Genomic DNA, 16554 nt, shown 5'->3' on the forward strand with positions numbered 1-16554 from the left:
TGCCCACTGCTCCCAGTACTAGGATGGGTTAAATGCAGAGGATCAATTTCACTGTGTGTGCTCTGCTGTGTGTGTGTATGTGACAAATAAAGAGGGTTTCATCCTCCCATTCTATCCATCATTATAAAATATGGCTCCGATGTGTCATAACGAAACCCAAAAATGTGTAAAGACAGATCTAGAGTCATCACTTCTTTGTTTGCCATCCACTGTTCCCACCTTTTCTAATACTTTTGAGACAATTAGGGTCCTGAAGTCTCGAGTTATGGCCAGCCTTAACGTCCAGGTGTTACTCAGATAAGGACAGCCGGACAACCTGAATAAAAACTGAGCTTCTTACAACACTTGCTTGATCCTGCGTAGGTTCTACGTTGTGGCTTGAATGCAAACACACAACCAGAATGAATAGTAAGAAGTGGGGGGTGCCCAGTGGCTTGGAACTGGGACCTCTCCAAGTAGCAGTCCACCACTGCCCATAAAAATATATTGTGGAGTAAATGTTGGAGGAAGTCATAAAGGTGTCAACACTTTTAAGCTTCCTGTACAAACAGAATATTTTACATTGTTTATATTTAATATTGATTTTGTTTAATTGTTAAATCCTCTATTCCACTTTTTAAGTACTTGAATGTCTCACACCAGAATATCCCAAACTTGGATCAATAAAGTTTACATCTATCCATCTCTGTAGACACGCTGGCCTTTTAAGGAACCGTTTGTATCTCGATATATTCATATTTACATTTTCTACACCTGATTTGACTCAAACTATAGTCAAACTGAATGATTTTATGACAGTTTTGACTTTAAGACCATTATGAGGGTTATAATAAACGTTAGCTGCTAGCTCACACCATCTTCAGAGTCCCAAAGACAGAGCTCTGTAGACTGAGAGGCATTTCTACAAAAAGCAGCTGGAATGAAATCAGATTCTCCTCACATGATTCCCCCCCACACGGGTTCGGAAAGCTGAAGCAAACAGGAATCTCATATGGAATTATTCAACTCCTCGCTGACCTTATTCCCACGCTACCCGGTCCACTTTCAGGAGCCAACGGCAGGATTTTCATTCAGATCTTTAACGATCTTTTATACTTCAGGATCCTTTTTCATTTAGTCTGTAAACCTGAGCTGGAATATGGTCGTTTTAGGATTTATGGGGGGAAATATTTAAGGGGGTGGGAAGCTTGTTGAAAAGTGAAACGTCTGGACAACTGTTATATGGATTAATACGGATGTCCATTATATGAATCCCTTTCACTTTGGTATTGCTGTAAGCCCTTAACTCTTTCTAGTCTACCATCGGCAAGTAGATTTATACACGTGTCCGGTTCATGGCAAAAAACCTGCAGAACTGATGACATCACCTGCTAAATATGAGCATAGTAGCATTATCATAGCTTGTTAGCATGAAGACGTTCATCTCAAAATGCTGCTGTGTTTAAAATAACCTTCTCGACTCGTTATAGAAAGTACTCTGCTATGAATGGGATGGAGTGGAACTAGGTTTCCAAACATAAAAAGAAAACACAAAACTCAGGAAAAGGACGTCTGCTCTGGGTATTCTGGATCAAGCTAAACGTGTTGGAAGTAGCTGGTTTTGAAATTCGGGACGTACCAAATCTACCGCTTGAATTCCATATTTTAGGCGAGTGCAAAGACCTGTCACCCTGGAATGTAAACCACACACCTGTAGTGACGAACATCACATGATTACAAGACCTTTACCCCTGAAAATGAGTGATGTTTAAACTCTGTGCTGGGGAAAGTTTGGGTTTAGTTCATCTAGAAAATCCTAAGAAGCTGTTTGCTACCACAGCACAGACTAGAGCCCGAAAAGCACCACGTCTTGAAGACACTGTATCGCTGTTGCTCATCCCAATAATGTCAGCCCAAATTTGAGTTAGAAATATCCTTTCAGGGGGTTGGAAACAAATGGCATACCACCAGGGGTCGGCATATGTCCGTTGACTCATGGCATCAAACCATTATCCCCTTTTCCACATCCCAGCTACTGATTTTCCCACACATTTCTACAGGTTAGGGTTATTCCACCTCAACCTCTGACAGATGCAGCTTTCTCCCCTTGGTGCTTGATGGACAATAAATTGTGGCCCCAGTTGAACCAATTTTCAAGTAAGAACAGTCTCGATGAAAGAGGCGGAGTATAGTCAAACCCGCTTCCTCAGCCTCGCCTCACCACATCATCAATCCACCAGATCTTGATGGTTTCTGTTCTGGATTCTGATTTGATTTACTTAATTTCATCCGTGTTTGTGAGTTGTACTTTTGTAAAGCAACTCTGAGCACCTTGCTGTATAATCTCTATTATATATCTGCAGGTTGTGGGTGCAAAAACTGTGTGGACGACTTCACGTGCACTTTTGCAAAACATCTGGAGTGACATGCAGAGGAGAGGGTTAATAAATACACCGTCATCCCTCGCCCTGAAACACCTGAGCCGCTCAGCTGTTAGTGTCTGGATGTTGCAGAGCAGCAAACACACAGCAGCATAAATCTGCAGCCGCGGGCAGATGGTGTGGGTTTTTTAAACTGTTATTAAGATAGAAACAAATAACACAGGAAGATTTTGCTGAAGCCGTTTAAATGATCTGTTGGTCTCTCTATTGTGTCTCACACTCAGTGAATGGTGGCGACACATCTTACAATGTGACACAGCAGGGGAGGCACCGTGATACATCTGAAGAATAAAACATATCAATCTGTAGATAAAAGCAGTATGCATATTGCCATTGATATACACCTGAACATCAGCAGGAGAGGACTCTTTAAAGTAGAGACTCTACATACTGATATACACCTGAACATCAGCAGGAGAGGACTCTTTAAAGTAGAGACGCTACATACTGATATACACCTGAACATCAGCAGGAGAGGACTCTTTAAAGTAGAGACTCTACATACTGATATACACCTGAACATCAGCAGGAGAGGACTCTTTAAAGTAGAGACGCTACATACTGATATACACCTGAACATCAGCAGGAGAGGACTCTTTAAAGTAGAGACACTACATACTGATATACACCTGAACATCAGCAGGATTAAAGTAGAGACTCTACATACTGATATACACCTGAACATCAGCAGGAAAGGACTCTTTAAAGTAGAGACACTACATACTGATATACACCTGAACATCAGCAGGAGAGGACTCTTTAAAGTAGAGAGACTACATAATGATATACACCTGAACATCAGCAGGAGAGGACTCTTTAAAGTAGAGACTCTACATACTGATATACACCTGAACATCAGCAGGAGAGGACTCTTTAAAGTAGAGACTCTACATACTGATATACACCTGAACATCAGCAGGAGAGGACTCTTTAAAGTAGAGACGCTACATACTGATATACACCTGAACATCTGCAGGAGAGGACTCTTTAAAGTAGACACTACATACTGATATACACCTGAACATCGGCAGGAGAGGACTCTTTAAAGTAGAGACACTACATACTGATATACACCTGAACATCGGCAGGAGAGGACTCTTTAAAGTAGAGACTCTACATACTGATATACACCTGAACATCTGCAGGAGAGGACTCTTTAAAGTAGAGACTCTACATACTGATATACACCTGAACATCAGCAGGAGAGGACTCTTTAAAGTAGAGACTCTACATACTGATATACACCTGAACATCAGCAGGAGAGGACTCTTTAAAGTAGAGACGCTACATACTGATATACACCTGAACATCTGCAGGAGAGGACTCTTTAAAGTAGACACTACATACTGATATACACCTGAACATCAGCAGGAGGGGACTGTTTAAAGTAGAGACACTACATACTGATATACACCTGAACATCGGCAGGAGAGGACTCTTTAAAGTAGAGACGCTACATACTGATATACACCTGAACATCAGCAGGAGAGGACTCTTTAAAGTAGAGACTCTACATACTGATATACACCTGAACATCAGCAGGAGAGGACTCTTTAAAGTAGAGACACTACATACTGATATACACCTGAACATCAGCAGGAGAGGACTCTTTAAAGTAGAGACACTACATACTGATATACACCTGAACACCTGTAAAAATAAGCCCTATATGCTTTTTTTTTGTAAACTCGTCCTCATTGAACCCTTTCTGGTTTCTGCACATCATGTATTTCAGTCCGTGTTGTTGAGGCCCTACTTGCTGACCTTTGACATCATGACTTTTTAAAGCGTCTTGCCCCACACCGTCTCATTCCCTAGTGTTTGTGATACTCCAGCAGCAAGACGGACTGCTTATATATCTGGTGCTGTTTCACCAATGCATCCCCCCTCCCACCCCACTGTCAGCTGAATACTAAGTAACAGTGGGGGCTGCTTCCTTTACATTTGAAAGATAAACACATCTTTCTTTAAGGAAACGACATACATCTCAGAAAGGCAACGTGGACCAAAGTTACACTTGAGAATGTTTTAAAAGGTCAGATCTGAAGTGAAAGGGAAGTCTGAATCTCAATCTCAGAAAAACTTTAATTACTTCAACTCAAACTCCCCCCGCACACCACTTCCTGATGCGTGACTGCACAGCAGAATCAAAGCAAATATGGAGTTAACGCGGGGACAAGAGCAATTAAAACAAACAGCACACATCGATAATAAGCTCCCTCTGCAGACCTCTCAGTGTTTGTGTGCATCAGCCTGAATTCATATGAGACCGAGTGCCTTAGGTTGTATTTAAAGCACACATATTTACCCACTAAAAACACACTTATTTATCTTAATAAATGCACTGTTTAGGTATAAATGGGTTGCAGAGGTGTTGGAGTTGGGAGCTTCTCAGCGGCTGGAAGCACTCACTTATTTTGAGGATCATGTAATTGACCCCAATTTCCTGGCAATAACTGCAGCCGTGTGGACAAACAGCCATTAAAACAGTTCCAGCTGTAATTACACAATGACCGACTGGCTTCCTTAACAGATTTACAGCCTTTGGAGTAACAGCTGCTCCACGCTACCTAGCAGCCAGAGTATGGAGAGGGTACGGGAGGTGAGAGGAACAGGAAGCTAAATTAAAAGAGAGGAGAGGGGAGGGATACGACACCGTCATTAGCACTCCTATTGGTCCAGTCTTCTTCATTAGTATCAGAGGTAGAGGAAGCATCTAATTGGGAGCCAATATAAGAGCAGTTTGGATTGTGCAGTTGAGAGGAAAGGAGCTTCCTCTAGTGTCTCCTTTATCGTAGCATACACCAGACCATCTTTAACCAAAGGAAAGGAGATAACGCTGCATCATTCGGCCGCTTAAGGAATCAAATGCAGACCTTCTTAGTTTTGCATGTATTGCATAAAGTCAAATGTATTCATTCTGCTTAAGCGGAGAGACAGTGTCCCGCCCACTCATTCACAGTGGTTGAATGAAACTGGAAAAGATCAGATATTCACTTTTATACTCAAGCAGGAAACTGAGGACTTTTTAAATGCATCCCACACAATCTGTTATTGGTTCAGCTTATCTGCAGCATACACTAGATGTGTATATGTGTATGCATTTAACAATATCTCTGGTGGATATTGGTGTGTATGAGGCTCGCTGGCAGTGAATGTAGGGGATAACTTTGGTCGTTGTTTTTGTTTGTTTGTGATTTTTGTTGTTATTTATTTTTCCCTCTGTACAAACCATTGTCTCGGTTGTAGACGCATATGTTTTGCTTCCCATTTCTAAATGACAAACCCCGGTTATGCACTGTCGAAACTTAAAGTATAATGTATTCAAATAGCCTGGTACCATCAGACTAACTGGGATTCATGTCAACAAAAGTGGACCGGTGCGTTCCGTCGGTTTGTTATTTTGATGCAAAACTGATATTCACTTTTTCTTTTATTGTATTTCTCTCCATGTTTAGTAGTTTCTAGATTTGTCGCTCTATGGAAAATGGTAGTTTCACCACGGCAGACTCAACATCATCGTCTGTCTCATCATAATGACGTCTCCTAGTGTCCTTTCCTAAGTCCACATCAACTCTCCTTCACATCTCTCCTAAACAAAGACTTCAATTAGAAAAGTCTTCCGGAAAACTCATTTTGGACTATTTGACAGCAGGTTAACGTTTAGAAACATAACATGTACTAAAGATCGAAGCTGCTGAAATACTTCACTTGTGTCTGTGTGAAGCTAAGAGACCCTTAAACCCACTCCTGAATGTCACCATAATGAAATGAGTTAGATGGCTCTTTAAGACGGAGGTTTCATTGCAGGTTTTACTGGAGCTGTTAGGAATAATCCTCCCACAGCCCGGAGGAACCATTCCTCCAGTGAGACATTTCAAATAATAATAAAACTGGTTAGAAGTGGGTAGGAGGGCTTTATCATATCATAAGTGGATAATAATATCACCCTGAGAGATCAGCCCCTTCCCACTGTCGCCTACTTCCTCAGAACTTAGCTCTCCACTTGATCACTTAGCATCGGGTCGCCCACAACCCTCTCTCTCTCACAGGTGTAATTAGGATAAAAGCTCCACCCTCCCCCACCCATCTCTTTTGTCTCTGAGGTCCCTCTCCCATCGTCTCACCCCCCCCCCCCCCACACACACACACGCCCCACCCCCTCGGCAGCGACTGATGTCACTTAGCTGACACAGCAAAAAGCCCCCAGAAGTAATCGCCGCCAATCAAGTCCTTAGGGACATTAAGAAGAAGAAACGGAGAGCGATGAAGATGGAGAGCGAAGAGCCGGCCATCAGCCAAGAGACACATCATCATCATCGAGAAACTTTATCCGTATAACCCCCCCCCCCACACACACACACACACACACACACACACACACACACTTTGTGTATAAGTGAGAGGCCAGTGAGTGTACGAGACGTTACGTCAGGCTGTGTCCCAAACCTGGCACAGCTCCAGTGGAGACGGCACTGACCTCAAGAAACCACTTAGGAGAACTTAGGGAGTCATATTGGATCAGGCTGGAATAACAGAACCAGACCGGAGAGCAGGGCCCGGCCAAAGTGAGTGTCGTTCAGCTGGACAAACATGAGGTGGCGCACCACCCAACTTAATGTTTACATGAGGTGGGGGAAGAATGCTGATGAGGCAGTACTGGAATGAGTCAGCATTTTAGCACTTCCTGGTCCCTCTTAAAGTCAATGTTTCTTTTAAGTTTTTGGTTTGATGCTTGAAAATAAGGTCTAAACGTCATCACACCCATCATCAGCCGCCTTTAGCTTAGCGGTGGTGACCTGAAGTCATGTGACCAACACCTACAACCTTCAGTTACAGACAACATTCAACATCAGGGCGGTGGTGGCGAAGTCCATAGGGGCTTGGCCTGGGAACTGGAAGGTCACCAGTTCAAGTCCCCGAAAGACCAAGTGCCACCGTGGTGTCCCTGAGCAAGACACTGGTTACCTACACTGCTCCCCGGGCGCCGTACATAATGGCAGCCCACTGCTCCTAACACTAGGATGGGTCAAATGCAGAGACCGCATTTCGTTGTCCTAGTACTTGTACTCTGTGCAATGACAATAAAGTTGAATCTTCATCAACATTACACAACGGGTTTACCAGCTGAGTGACACCCTGCATGTCCGGTAAAGAAAGCCTCCCTTTAACGCTACATGACATGAGCGATCCACTCGGATGTTCAGTCTACTTACAAACACTTGAACGACGATGTGGAGAAGAGTAGGGTCAGTGTCAGCATGTACTTCTGGTGTGATCCCCCCTTTCATACTCAGTCATCATCATGTCACACCCCTCCATTAACACAGAATAATGCTCTATTTTCACCTCATCAATTCAGACGCAGTTGATCCATCTGGAATTTTTACACACTCCAATCTGTCAAATCATTCTGACAAATCTGTATCCAGACAAAGGACAGGGTCACAGAGGACCAGTGGTGGGAAGCACATTTACTCAAGTACTGTATTTAAGTGCAGTTTATATATTTTTATAATTTGTACTTTTACTCCACTAGATGTATTAATCCCTTTAGTTGCTAGGCAGATTAGGATGAATGATGGTAAATATAATCTCCCTTAAATCAGACTGTAGTTCCACTGCAGTAAATCCAGCAGCTACCCTGCAGTATACAAAGCCATTCAAACTAGCTGCACCTTTACCAGCTCTGAGAACACTTTAATGATCAATCATTATAAAACATATCAGAGATATTATTCTGAAATGGACCAATCAGACAATGACTACTTTTACTGTCGCTACTTTAAGTACATTTAGAGGAGAGTACTTTCTACTTTCACTGGAGGAACATTTAGAATACTTTCACTGTGACAGAGTATTCCTACACTCTGGTACTTTACTTTACTCAAGAACAAGACCTGAGTACCTTCTACTTTACTCAAGTACAAGATCTGAGTACTTCTACTTTACTCAAGTACAAGACCTGAGTACTTCTACTTTAACGCAGTACAAGATCTGAGTACTTCTACTTTACTCAAGTACAAGACCTGAGTACTTCTACCTTTACTCAAGTACAAGATCTGAGTACTTCTACTTTACTCAAATACAAGATCTGAGTACTTCTACTTTACTCAAGTACAAGATCTGAGTACTTCTACTTTACTCAAGTACAAGACCTGAGTACTTTCTACTTTCACTGGAGAACATTTAGAATACTTTTACTGTGACAGAGTATTCCTACACTCTGGTACTTCTACTTTACTCAAGTACAAGATCTGAGTACTTCTACTTTACTCAAGTACAAGACCTGAGTACTTCTACTTTACTCAAATACAAGATCTGAGTACTTCTACTTTACTCAAGTACAAGATCTGAGTACTTCTACTTTACTCAAGTACAAGATCTGAGTACTTCTACTTTACTCAAGTACAAGACCTGAGTACTTCTACTTTACTCAAGTACAAGACCTGAGTACTTCTACTTTACTCAAGTACAAGACCTGAGTACTTCTACTTTACTCAAGTACAAGACCTGAGTACTTCTACTTTACTCAAGTACAAGACCTGAGTACTTCTACTTTACTCAAGTACAAGACCTGAGTACTTCTCCCCCCTCTGCAAAGGACACAGCTTTATATGTTTTTGGAGCTCATGGTTCAGCTGGTCATTACTACAGAGCTCTGCTGTGATTGGACGTCACGTGGCACTGAGCTGGTAAAAGTTTCTGATTGGCTGCCAGTTGTTGACTGAAGGTCGTTCTGCTTTCCACAAACACACTCATTGTGAAGTTGTGTCCTGAATCCTGGCCAGTGACCCTGTGCTACTGTGTGTACATGTGTGTGGTGTGTGTGTGTGTGCATACGTGTTTATGCTACCAGTACAAGTGGCCGTGCAGCATCAGCAGCAGGACTCACAGCCCCCCCGAGGATCCCTGCTCACAGCTGCAGCCTCTGCTGATAAAGCTGCAGCCAACACACACACACACACACACACACACACACACACACACACACACACACACACACACACACACACACACACACACACACACACACACACACTCACAGATGCTGGGGACAGATGCACACACACACATCAACGATCAGAAAAAATCATCCAGCGTGACTTTGATCTCACAAACACAGACTCCAAATTACATACCTTCACTCTCCTGTTTTATTATGTGCCAACACACACACACACACACACACACACACACACACACACACACACACACACACACACACACACACACACACACACACACACACACACACACACACACACACACACACACACACACACACACACTTAACAAGCAGACATCTTTTCCGCTACATCATAATTTCAACCCCCCCCCCAGCACAACAGCACATTTAAGGGAAAGAGAAATATTTCTGCTAAATTAGTTATGCTAATTACAGAGCGGTACTCGGGGGTGGGGTGGGATGGGGGGGGGGGGGGGGTGGGGTGGGGGCGCTAAATGGCTTTTAATTCCTTTTGCCTGGAAAGAGACGTGGGAGCGAGCCAGACACAGAGCGTGACGAAAACATAAAAACAACTGGTTTGAAATGTTCCCAGTGACACAGCAACAATGAGGGGAGGAGGAGGAGGAAAGGAGGGCCAACGCGGGCGAGCGGCCAGGAAACAAGCCGCCTTATCAGCTCCGGGGGCCCCGGAGTCCCCAGACCGACGGAGGGGGGCCGAGAGGGCAGAGAGGGCAGAGAGGGGAAAAGTTTTGCGCGTAACTTTGGGTTTTCTGCCAGCGGTCAGAGGAGGCAGCAGTGAAACACACAGCTAGTGACCATGTTCATCACTATTATACAGCACTCTGCAGACTGTTCCTGACAGCGCCCTCTTGTGGCCGCTTAATGAAATGCATCACATTTGTACGAATGTAGGACATGCCAACGTAACTTTATAAATCTGCTTTTTTAATTCACTTTATATTTACAAAGTGTCTGTACTGCCCATAGTGTCTGTATAATCCTGCCCACTGCTCCCAGTACTAGGATGGGTTAAATACAGAGATCCCATTTCAGCGTGTGCGCATGTCTGACGATTAAAGAGGGTTTCAGTCTCCGATTCTTCTTTATTTGGGGAAAATCCAAATATACAGAGGAAAAAAGGACTTGATTTTTAATGGAAATTGTTCTTTTGCTCCTATTTTTCAGCGTCTTTTTAGAGAGGTGTGAAAAAAAAGGCTGTTTTACCTCAAAATGCAACTATATAATCAGTCGACAGAAGCACGACAACCTCAACAACCCGGAGAATCCATATTTCAGACACAACTGTTTCCGTTGGATGAACAGTAAGTTCACACGGTCTGTTGCAGTAGTCTGAGTACAACCAGACTTGACTGAAAGCTTAAATTGTTTAAACGACTCATTTCCAACTGAAGAGAATAAATAACGGACATCAAAGTCATTGCATTAAAGAGATGCATGGTGCTCTACAGTTCCTCTGCTCCGTGATGATCAAAGATGTCCCAAAACTCAAATTTGAAATTTGATTTTCTTTTAAAAATCGATTTAGGAACAAGATTTTTGTGACGCCATCTTCGCTTCACACAGAAAATATAGAATATCTCATAAAACACACACACACACACACACACACACACACACACACACACACACACACACACACACACACACACACACACACACACACACACACACACACACACACACACACACACACACACACACACACACACACACACACACACACACACACACACACACACACACACACACACACACCAGGTTATGTTGCTTGCATCAGCACACACACACACACACACACACACACACACACACACACACACACACACACACACACACACACACACACACACACACACACACAGTTTTATTGTCACTCCCTCTCCAATATGGGGCTATAGGCAGGGGCCAGTTTTATGTCTTTAATTAGTACACTGTCTACCAGCTGGCACACAACCAGCTCTACACACAAACACACACACACACACACACACACACACACAAACAATGGAGGGTTTAGTGGGGAATATGTTCGACTGAGTGTCGACCCCGGGGTGTTGGCCACGGGCCTCCATTATGAGGGACCGGTGTGTACCTGAAATTCGGAGCGGACGCCCACTCCAGAGCCAGGCAGGCCAGGTCCACGGCCGCGTACACCAGCAGGAAGAAGATGGTCACAATACTGGCGATGGTGTTGAGCTTCCCCGAGAACAGCACCAGCTGGAGGGGGAGGCAAACAAAGAGGAGAGGGACATGTCATTCAGAAGTGAGAGGAAAGTTTAGGGGAAGACTTGACCCACATTACTCATCCGATATGGCTCACAATACTTTTTCTCCCATGCAACAACAGCAAAACTAAAATCCCAAAACTAAATATCAGTGTTGATGAATATATATATTTTTACACAATTTATTTTCATGTACATGCACAGAGATGATGAGAAGCCTGACGTGAGAGAGTAAACCAGTCCCAAAAATTATAATTTTGTACATGATGAGTGTACACACTGCCCGGCCAGAAGAAAGGTCCCCAGCCTGTGGGGGCAGTGCTGTGATCTGGGGTTGCTGCAGTTGGTCTGGTCTAGGTTCAGCAATGTGCCCAAAGAATGAGGTCAGCTGACTCCCTGAATATACTGAAGGACCAGGTTATTCCATCCATGTGTTTTTTCTTCCCTGATGGCACGGGCATGTTCCAAGATGCCAGGATCCATCGGGCTCAGATTGTGAAAGAGAGGTTCAGGGAGCATGAGGCCCCCAGAGTCCAGACCTGAACCCGATGGAGAATCTTTGGGATGTGCTGGAGAAGACTTTGCGCAGTGGTCCTGAATCTCCCGTCATCAATACAAGATCAAAAATAATGCAAGACAGAAATAAATGTTGAGACGTTTCAGAAGCTCGTGGAAACGATGCCACGGCGAATGCGTGCCGTGATCAAAGCTGAAGGCAGTCCAACGGATATTAGAGTGTGACCTCTTTTTTTGCCAGGCAGTGTATTTTTGTATTATCAGAATGACATCCCACGTATGATTTTTTAAGCTGTTCATATGTTTTGTCGTGCACTCTGTCATGGTTGACAGAACTTTGAGGAAAGAGTGAACATTGACGATGGATGCACCTGCTGTTCATGCTACCTCAATCAAACTTACCATAGTGACATCCCCTGTACACATTTCCAGCTTTCAAAATGTTTGTGTTTCCCATAGTCAAAATAATATCATTTTAAAAACCTGTTTTTACGTTTCTTGTGTGATTTTGGGTCCAAAATGTTCATATAGTATGTACAAATAAAAAGATAACTATCAGATTATATCGGTGAGGTTGTCCTAAAAAAAAAAGATACCTAAACATTTCTTGACGGGGTTTAGTAAGACAAACTAAAGTATGCGGGAACGGCCAGGCCCAGGACTCCAAAGGGTTAAGGTGGGGGTGTCCAATCTTTATTCACCGAGGGCCACATACAGAAAAATACACGGAGAGCTGGGCCACTTATCGAGGTGAATATCGCCTCATGAGTTCAGTTATAAGTCAGCAAACCAAATCAAATGTAGGTGAATGATGCGCGATACTTGAAAACACTTTCAGAAAAGAACAGCCTACATCCCGTCTGTCTTGAGGGTTCATTTATTCTGTTGGCAGCTCCTCCCTTAAAACAGGAGCCTCAGAGTGCTGATAATGAGAGTAAATATGAAGGTCACATCTCAAGCTGGTTATAGAAATAAGCTATTGGGTTTTTTTTTATCAACTAAGATTTGTTAGAGGATGTTTTAGATTCTAAATGACTGAATTTATTTTAAATTGGGCTCATTAACATATTTGAACATATATATTTGAGAAGTACAAAATAAGACCAGCAGAAGTTTAATGTGTGGGCCTTATTGCATTACACTTTTAGAATTTGCAGAGGGCCGATTCAAAATGGCCTGCGGGCCGTAGTTTGGACACCCCTGGGTTAAGGTAAATCGGGCCGCATTAAAGCAGAGCAAAGTTATTTGAAACCACTAAATTGAATCATTGAATCAGTCACTAGTTAAAAACTAAATGTGTATAAGAGTCGCATTTAAGCTTATTTAGCTTTGATCCATTTGCTAATTCTACTAAAGCATTTTCTATTCTATTGCAGCAAGAGGTGTGCCTTGCTCACGTGCTGAGGGCGGGGCTCAAGATTGAAGTTACTCCTCCTCTGCGAGGGCCGAGTTTCAAATGTTTGTTTTAAGATGGGATGAAATACACCTTTCTTCCACACCTGAGAAAAATGCAGGTGAGCACCGATTGAAACACAGGATAGGACAGGGAAGAGTTTACAGACATAGATAATAATTCAAAACAACGAAGGTAAGGAACGATATATAACGACCTCTAATCAAGAACATGAGAGCAAAGTCAACTTTTAAGGAGGAAGTAAACACTGATTGGATGAATGAGACTTGGAGTTTCACATTAACTTTCATTCAATTTCATCAATTCAAATCGTCCCTTTGATCTTTCTCCCTCTGGAGGCATGCGAGAAAGATGTGTTTTAAGAAATCCAGGTAACGCACGGTGAGTAATTCATTCATTCAGGAGAAGTATTTCTGTAACCTCTTTTCCTCATGACTTATTCCAGCACACACCTCATTTTTACCCCTAAAAACACATTTATAAAATATAATTTAGTCATAGGATTTGCATGTCCATGTGCCCTTTGAGTGAAAGTACGGTGATTAATCATCCGATTTATAATGAACCAACACACCTCGCTGCCATCTATCTTCAGGAGGCGGGAGGCGGCACACGCCCAGGGATTTATTAATACACTGGGAGTTCAAATCTTTAACACAAACATGCATTTAATAACAAACTAAACTATAATGAGCTTTGAGTTATCTACAGTAGAATGGTTTCATTACCTTGTGCACAAGTCTGTCAGTTGCATACTGGACCGTGATTGGCTAACGAGTGTTGATGTCAGAAATCGTTTGTCTGATTCTTATCAAACTTTTTACGGTGAAAAAACAGTGTCTGTGTGTCGAGTCTGCAGAGTGAAAGTTGAACATCCAAGGGGAAATAAGATTAGTGAGGTCTTGTTTACTTGTCTGGGTTAAATGGAGGAATACATATTGCACCAACACTGTTTCAAAACTGTGAAAAAGTTCTTCACTAAGTCCAACTTTAAGTCAAAATCCCCAGAGTCCATTGTACGAGGTTCCACAGTCAGATACGATTATCACTCGGCACTTGGGGGGGGGGGGGTGTGCACGCATGGAGGTTAGATTTGACCAACACCCAGGGAGGAAATTAAATGGTGGTACATTTTCCTGGGGACCACAGGGGGTCTCCAGGCTCCGCTGGGTGAGCCTCTGTTGGAGGCTAATGTTCAGGTTTAATTAAGATGTTATCTAGGCCGCTGCCCGGCTGCATGCAGTCAGCTGTTAGCCACGGTGCTACGTGACAACACCTCGAGAGAGAGAGAGAGAGAGAGAGAGAGAGAGAGAGAGAGAGAGAGAGAGAGAGAGAGAGAGAGAGAGAGAGAGAGAGAGAGAGAGAGAGAGAGACTCAGAATTTCTCTGTGCCGAACATCCAGTAACACTGACTCCCCCACGTTCTGTGACTGAGGAGCACCAGGTGACTTCTAAAAGAGGAGGGGGATGATGACCCCATTAGGAGAGCTGCTCTCTGCCATGTTCTCCCACACAGGCAGAGTGTAACTCACTCACAGTACCAGCTAAGATTAAACAGCTTCCATCGCTCCACCTGCGTTACATCTTTCTATAACTGAGGTGTAGTGATGACGTAGTGTTTGAGTATAACGCTGGTAGCTTGCAAGGGGTCTTTTAACAATTAGCCAATGGGATTTTTCTATTGTATTTTGGAATATTGCACCAAATAAGCACTGTGGCAAACACACGTTTTGTTTAACACCCCTTTAAGATTGTTGAAACCTAAACTAAAGTTCTTAGCGTCACCACCGCTAAGCTAAAGGAGGCTAATGTTGGGCTATAAAGGAACTACAGCACGGTCACATGACTTCACGTCACCACCGCTAAGCTAAAGGAGGCTAATGTTGGGCTATAAAGGAACTACAGCACGGTCACATGACTTCACGTCTCCACCGCTAAGCTAAAGGAGGCTAATGTTGGGCTATAGAGGAACTACAGCACGGTCACATGACTTCACGTCTCCACCGCTAAGCTAAAGGAGGCTAATGTTGGGCTATAAAGGAACTACAGCACGGTCACATGACTTCACGTCACCACCGCTAAGCTAAAGGAGGCTAATGTTGGGCTATAAAGGAACTACAGCACGGTCACATGACTTCACGTCACCACCGCTAAGCTAAAGGAGGCTAATGTTGGGCTATAAAGGAACTACAGCACGGTCACATGACTTCACGTCTCCACCGCTAAGCTAAAGGAGGCTAATGTTGGGCTATAGAGGAACTACAGCACGGTCACATGACTTCACATCTCCACCGCTAAGCTAAAGGAGGCTAATGTTGGGCTATAAAGGAACTACAGCACGGTCACATGACTTCACGTCACCACCGCTAAGCTAAAGGAGGCTAATGTTGGGCTATAAAGGAACTACAGCACGGTCACATGACTTCACGTCACCACCGCTAAGCTAAAGGTGGCTAATGTTGGGCATGATGAAGTTTAGTCGTCTCATTCACACACTTGTTAGCAACCGCCATTTTTAAATTCACCCGTGGGGTATTTAGGGACTTATTTCATGACGTAGAACAAACCGTTAAACTCTCTTCAGCTTGTGTTGATCACAGACCTTATTATCGGCTAACAAATAAAAACCTTTCAAACATCTAGCGCTGGATTGTGAACATCATGCCCTGAATATATCTGACTCTTTAGCTGCTCCACTTATGACGTTCACCAGCTTCCTGCTCAGGTTATGTACGGAGGGTTAATTGTGGCTAACAAGTTCCATGTGAAACCAGAACCGTGCATTTACAGGCCGTACAATGCAAAGAAAGGGATATAAAAGCTGAAAAGTCAGGTGATAATTATCCTACAGCATGATATTACCTGTGGGGCTCCTTACTGATATGCACAATCGTTTATATATATGAATCAGATGTGTATTCATGGGTTCAATTGCCACTCTCACAGCAGGAGGATTATTCCATTCATGCTAAACGGGTGTGCTGAATGT

At 43.3% G+C, this 16554-nt stretch overlaps 1 protein-coding gene across 1 annotated transcript in view; it reads right to left on the minus strand.

Annotated features, from left to right (window-relative positions):
- Nucleotides 1-16554, minus strand: part of zgc:153039 (uncharacterized protein LOC767698 homolog) — a 61594-nt gene that overhangs the window by 13029 nt on the left and 32011 nt on the right. Inside the window, exon 9 of the mRNA XM_063907659.1 lies at nt 11504-11628. Coding sequence (XP_063763729.1) covers nt 11504-11628 — 125 coding nt within the window. The remainder of the gene's footprint in view (nt 1-11503; nt 11629-16554) is intronic.

This window comes from Eleginops maclovinus, chromosome 18, assembly GCF_036324505.1.
Source record: "Eleginops maclovinus isolate JMC-PN-2008 ecotype Puerto Natales chromosome 18, JC_Emac_rtc_rv5, whole genome shotgun sequence".
NCBI lineage: Eukaryota > Metazoa > Chordata > Actinopteri > Perciformes > Eleginopidae > Eleginops > Eleginops maclovinus.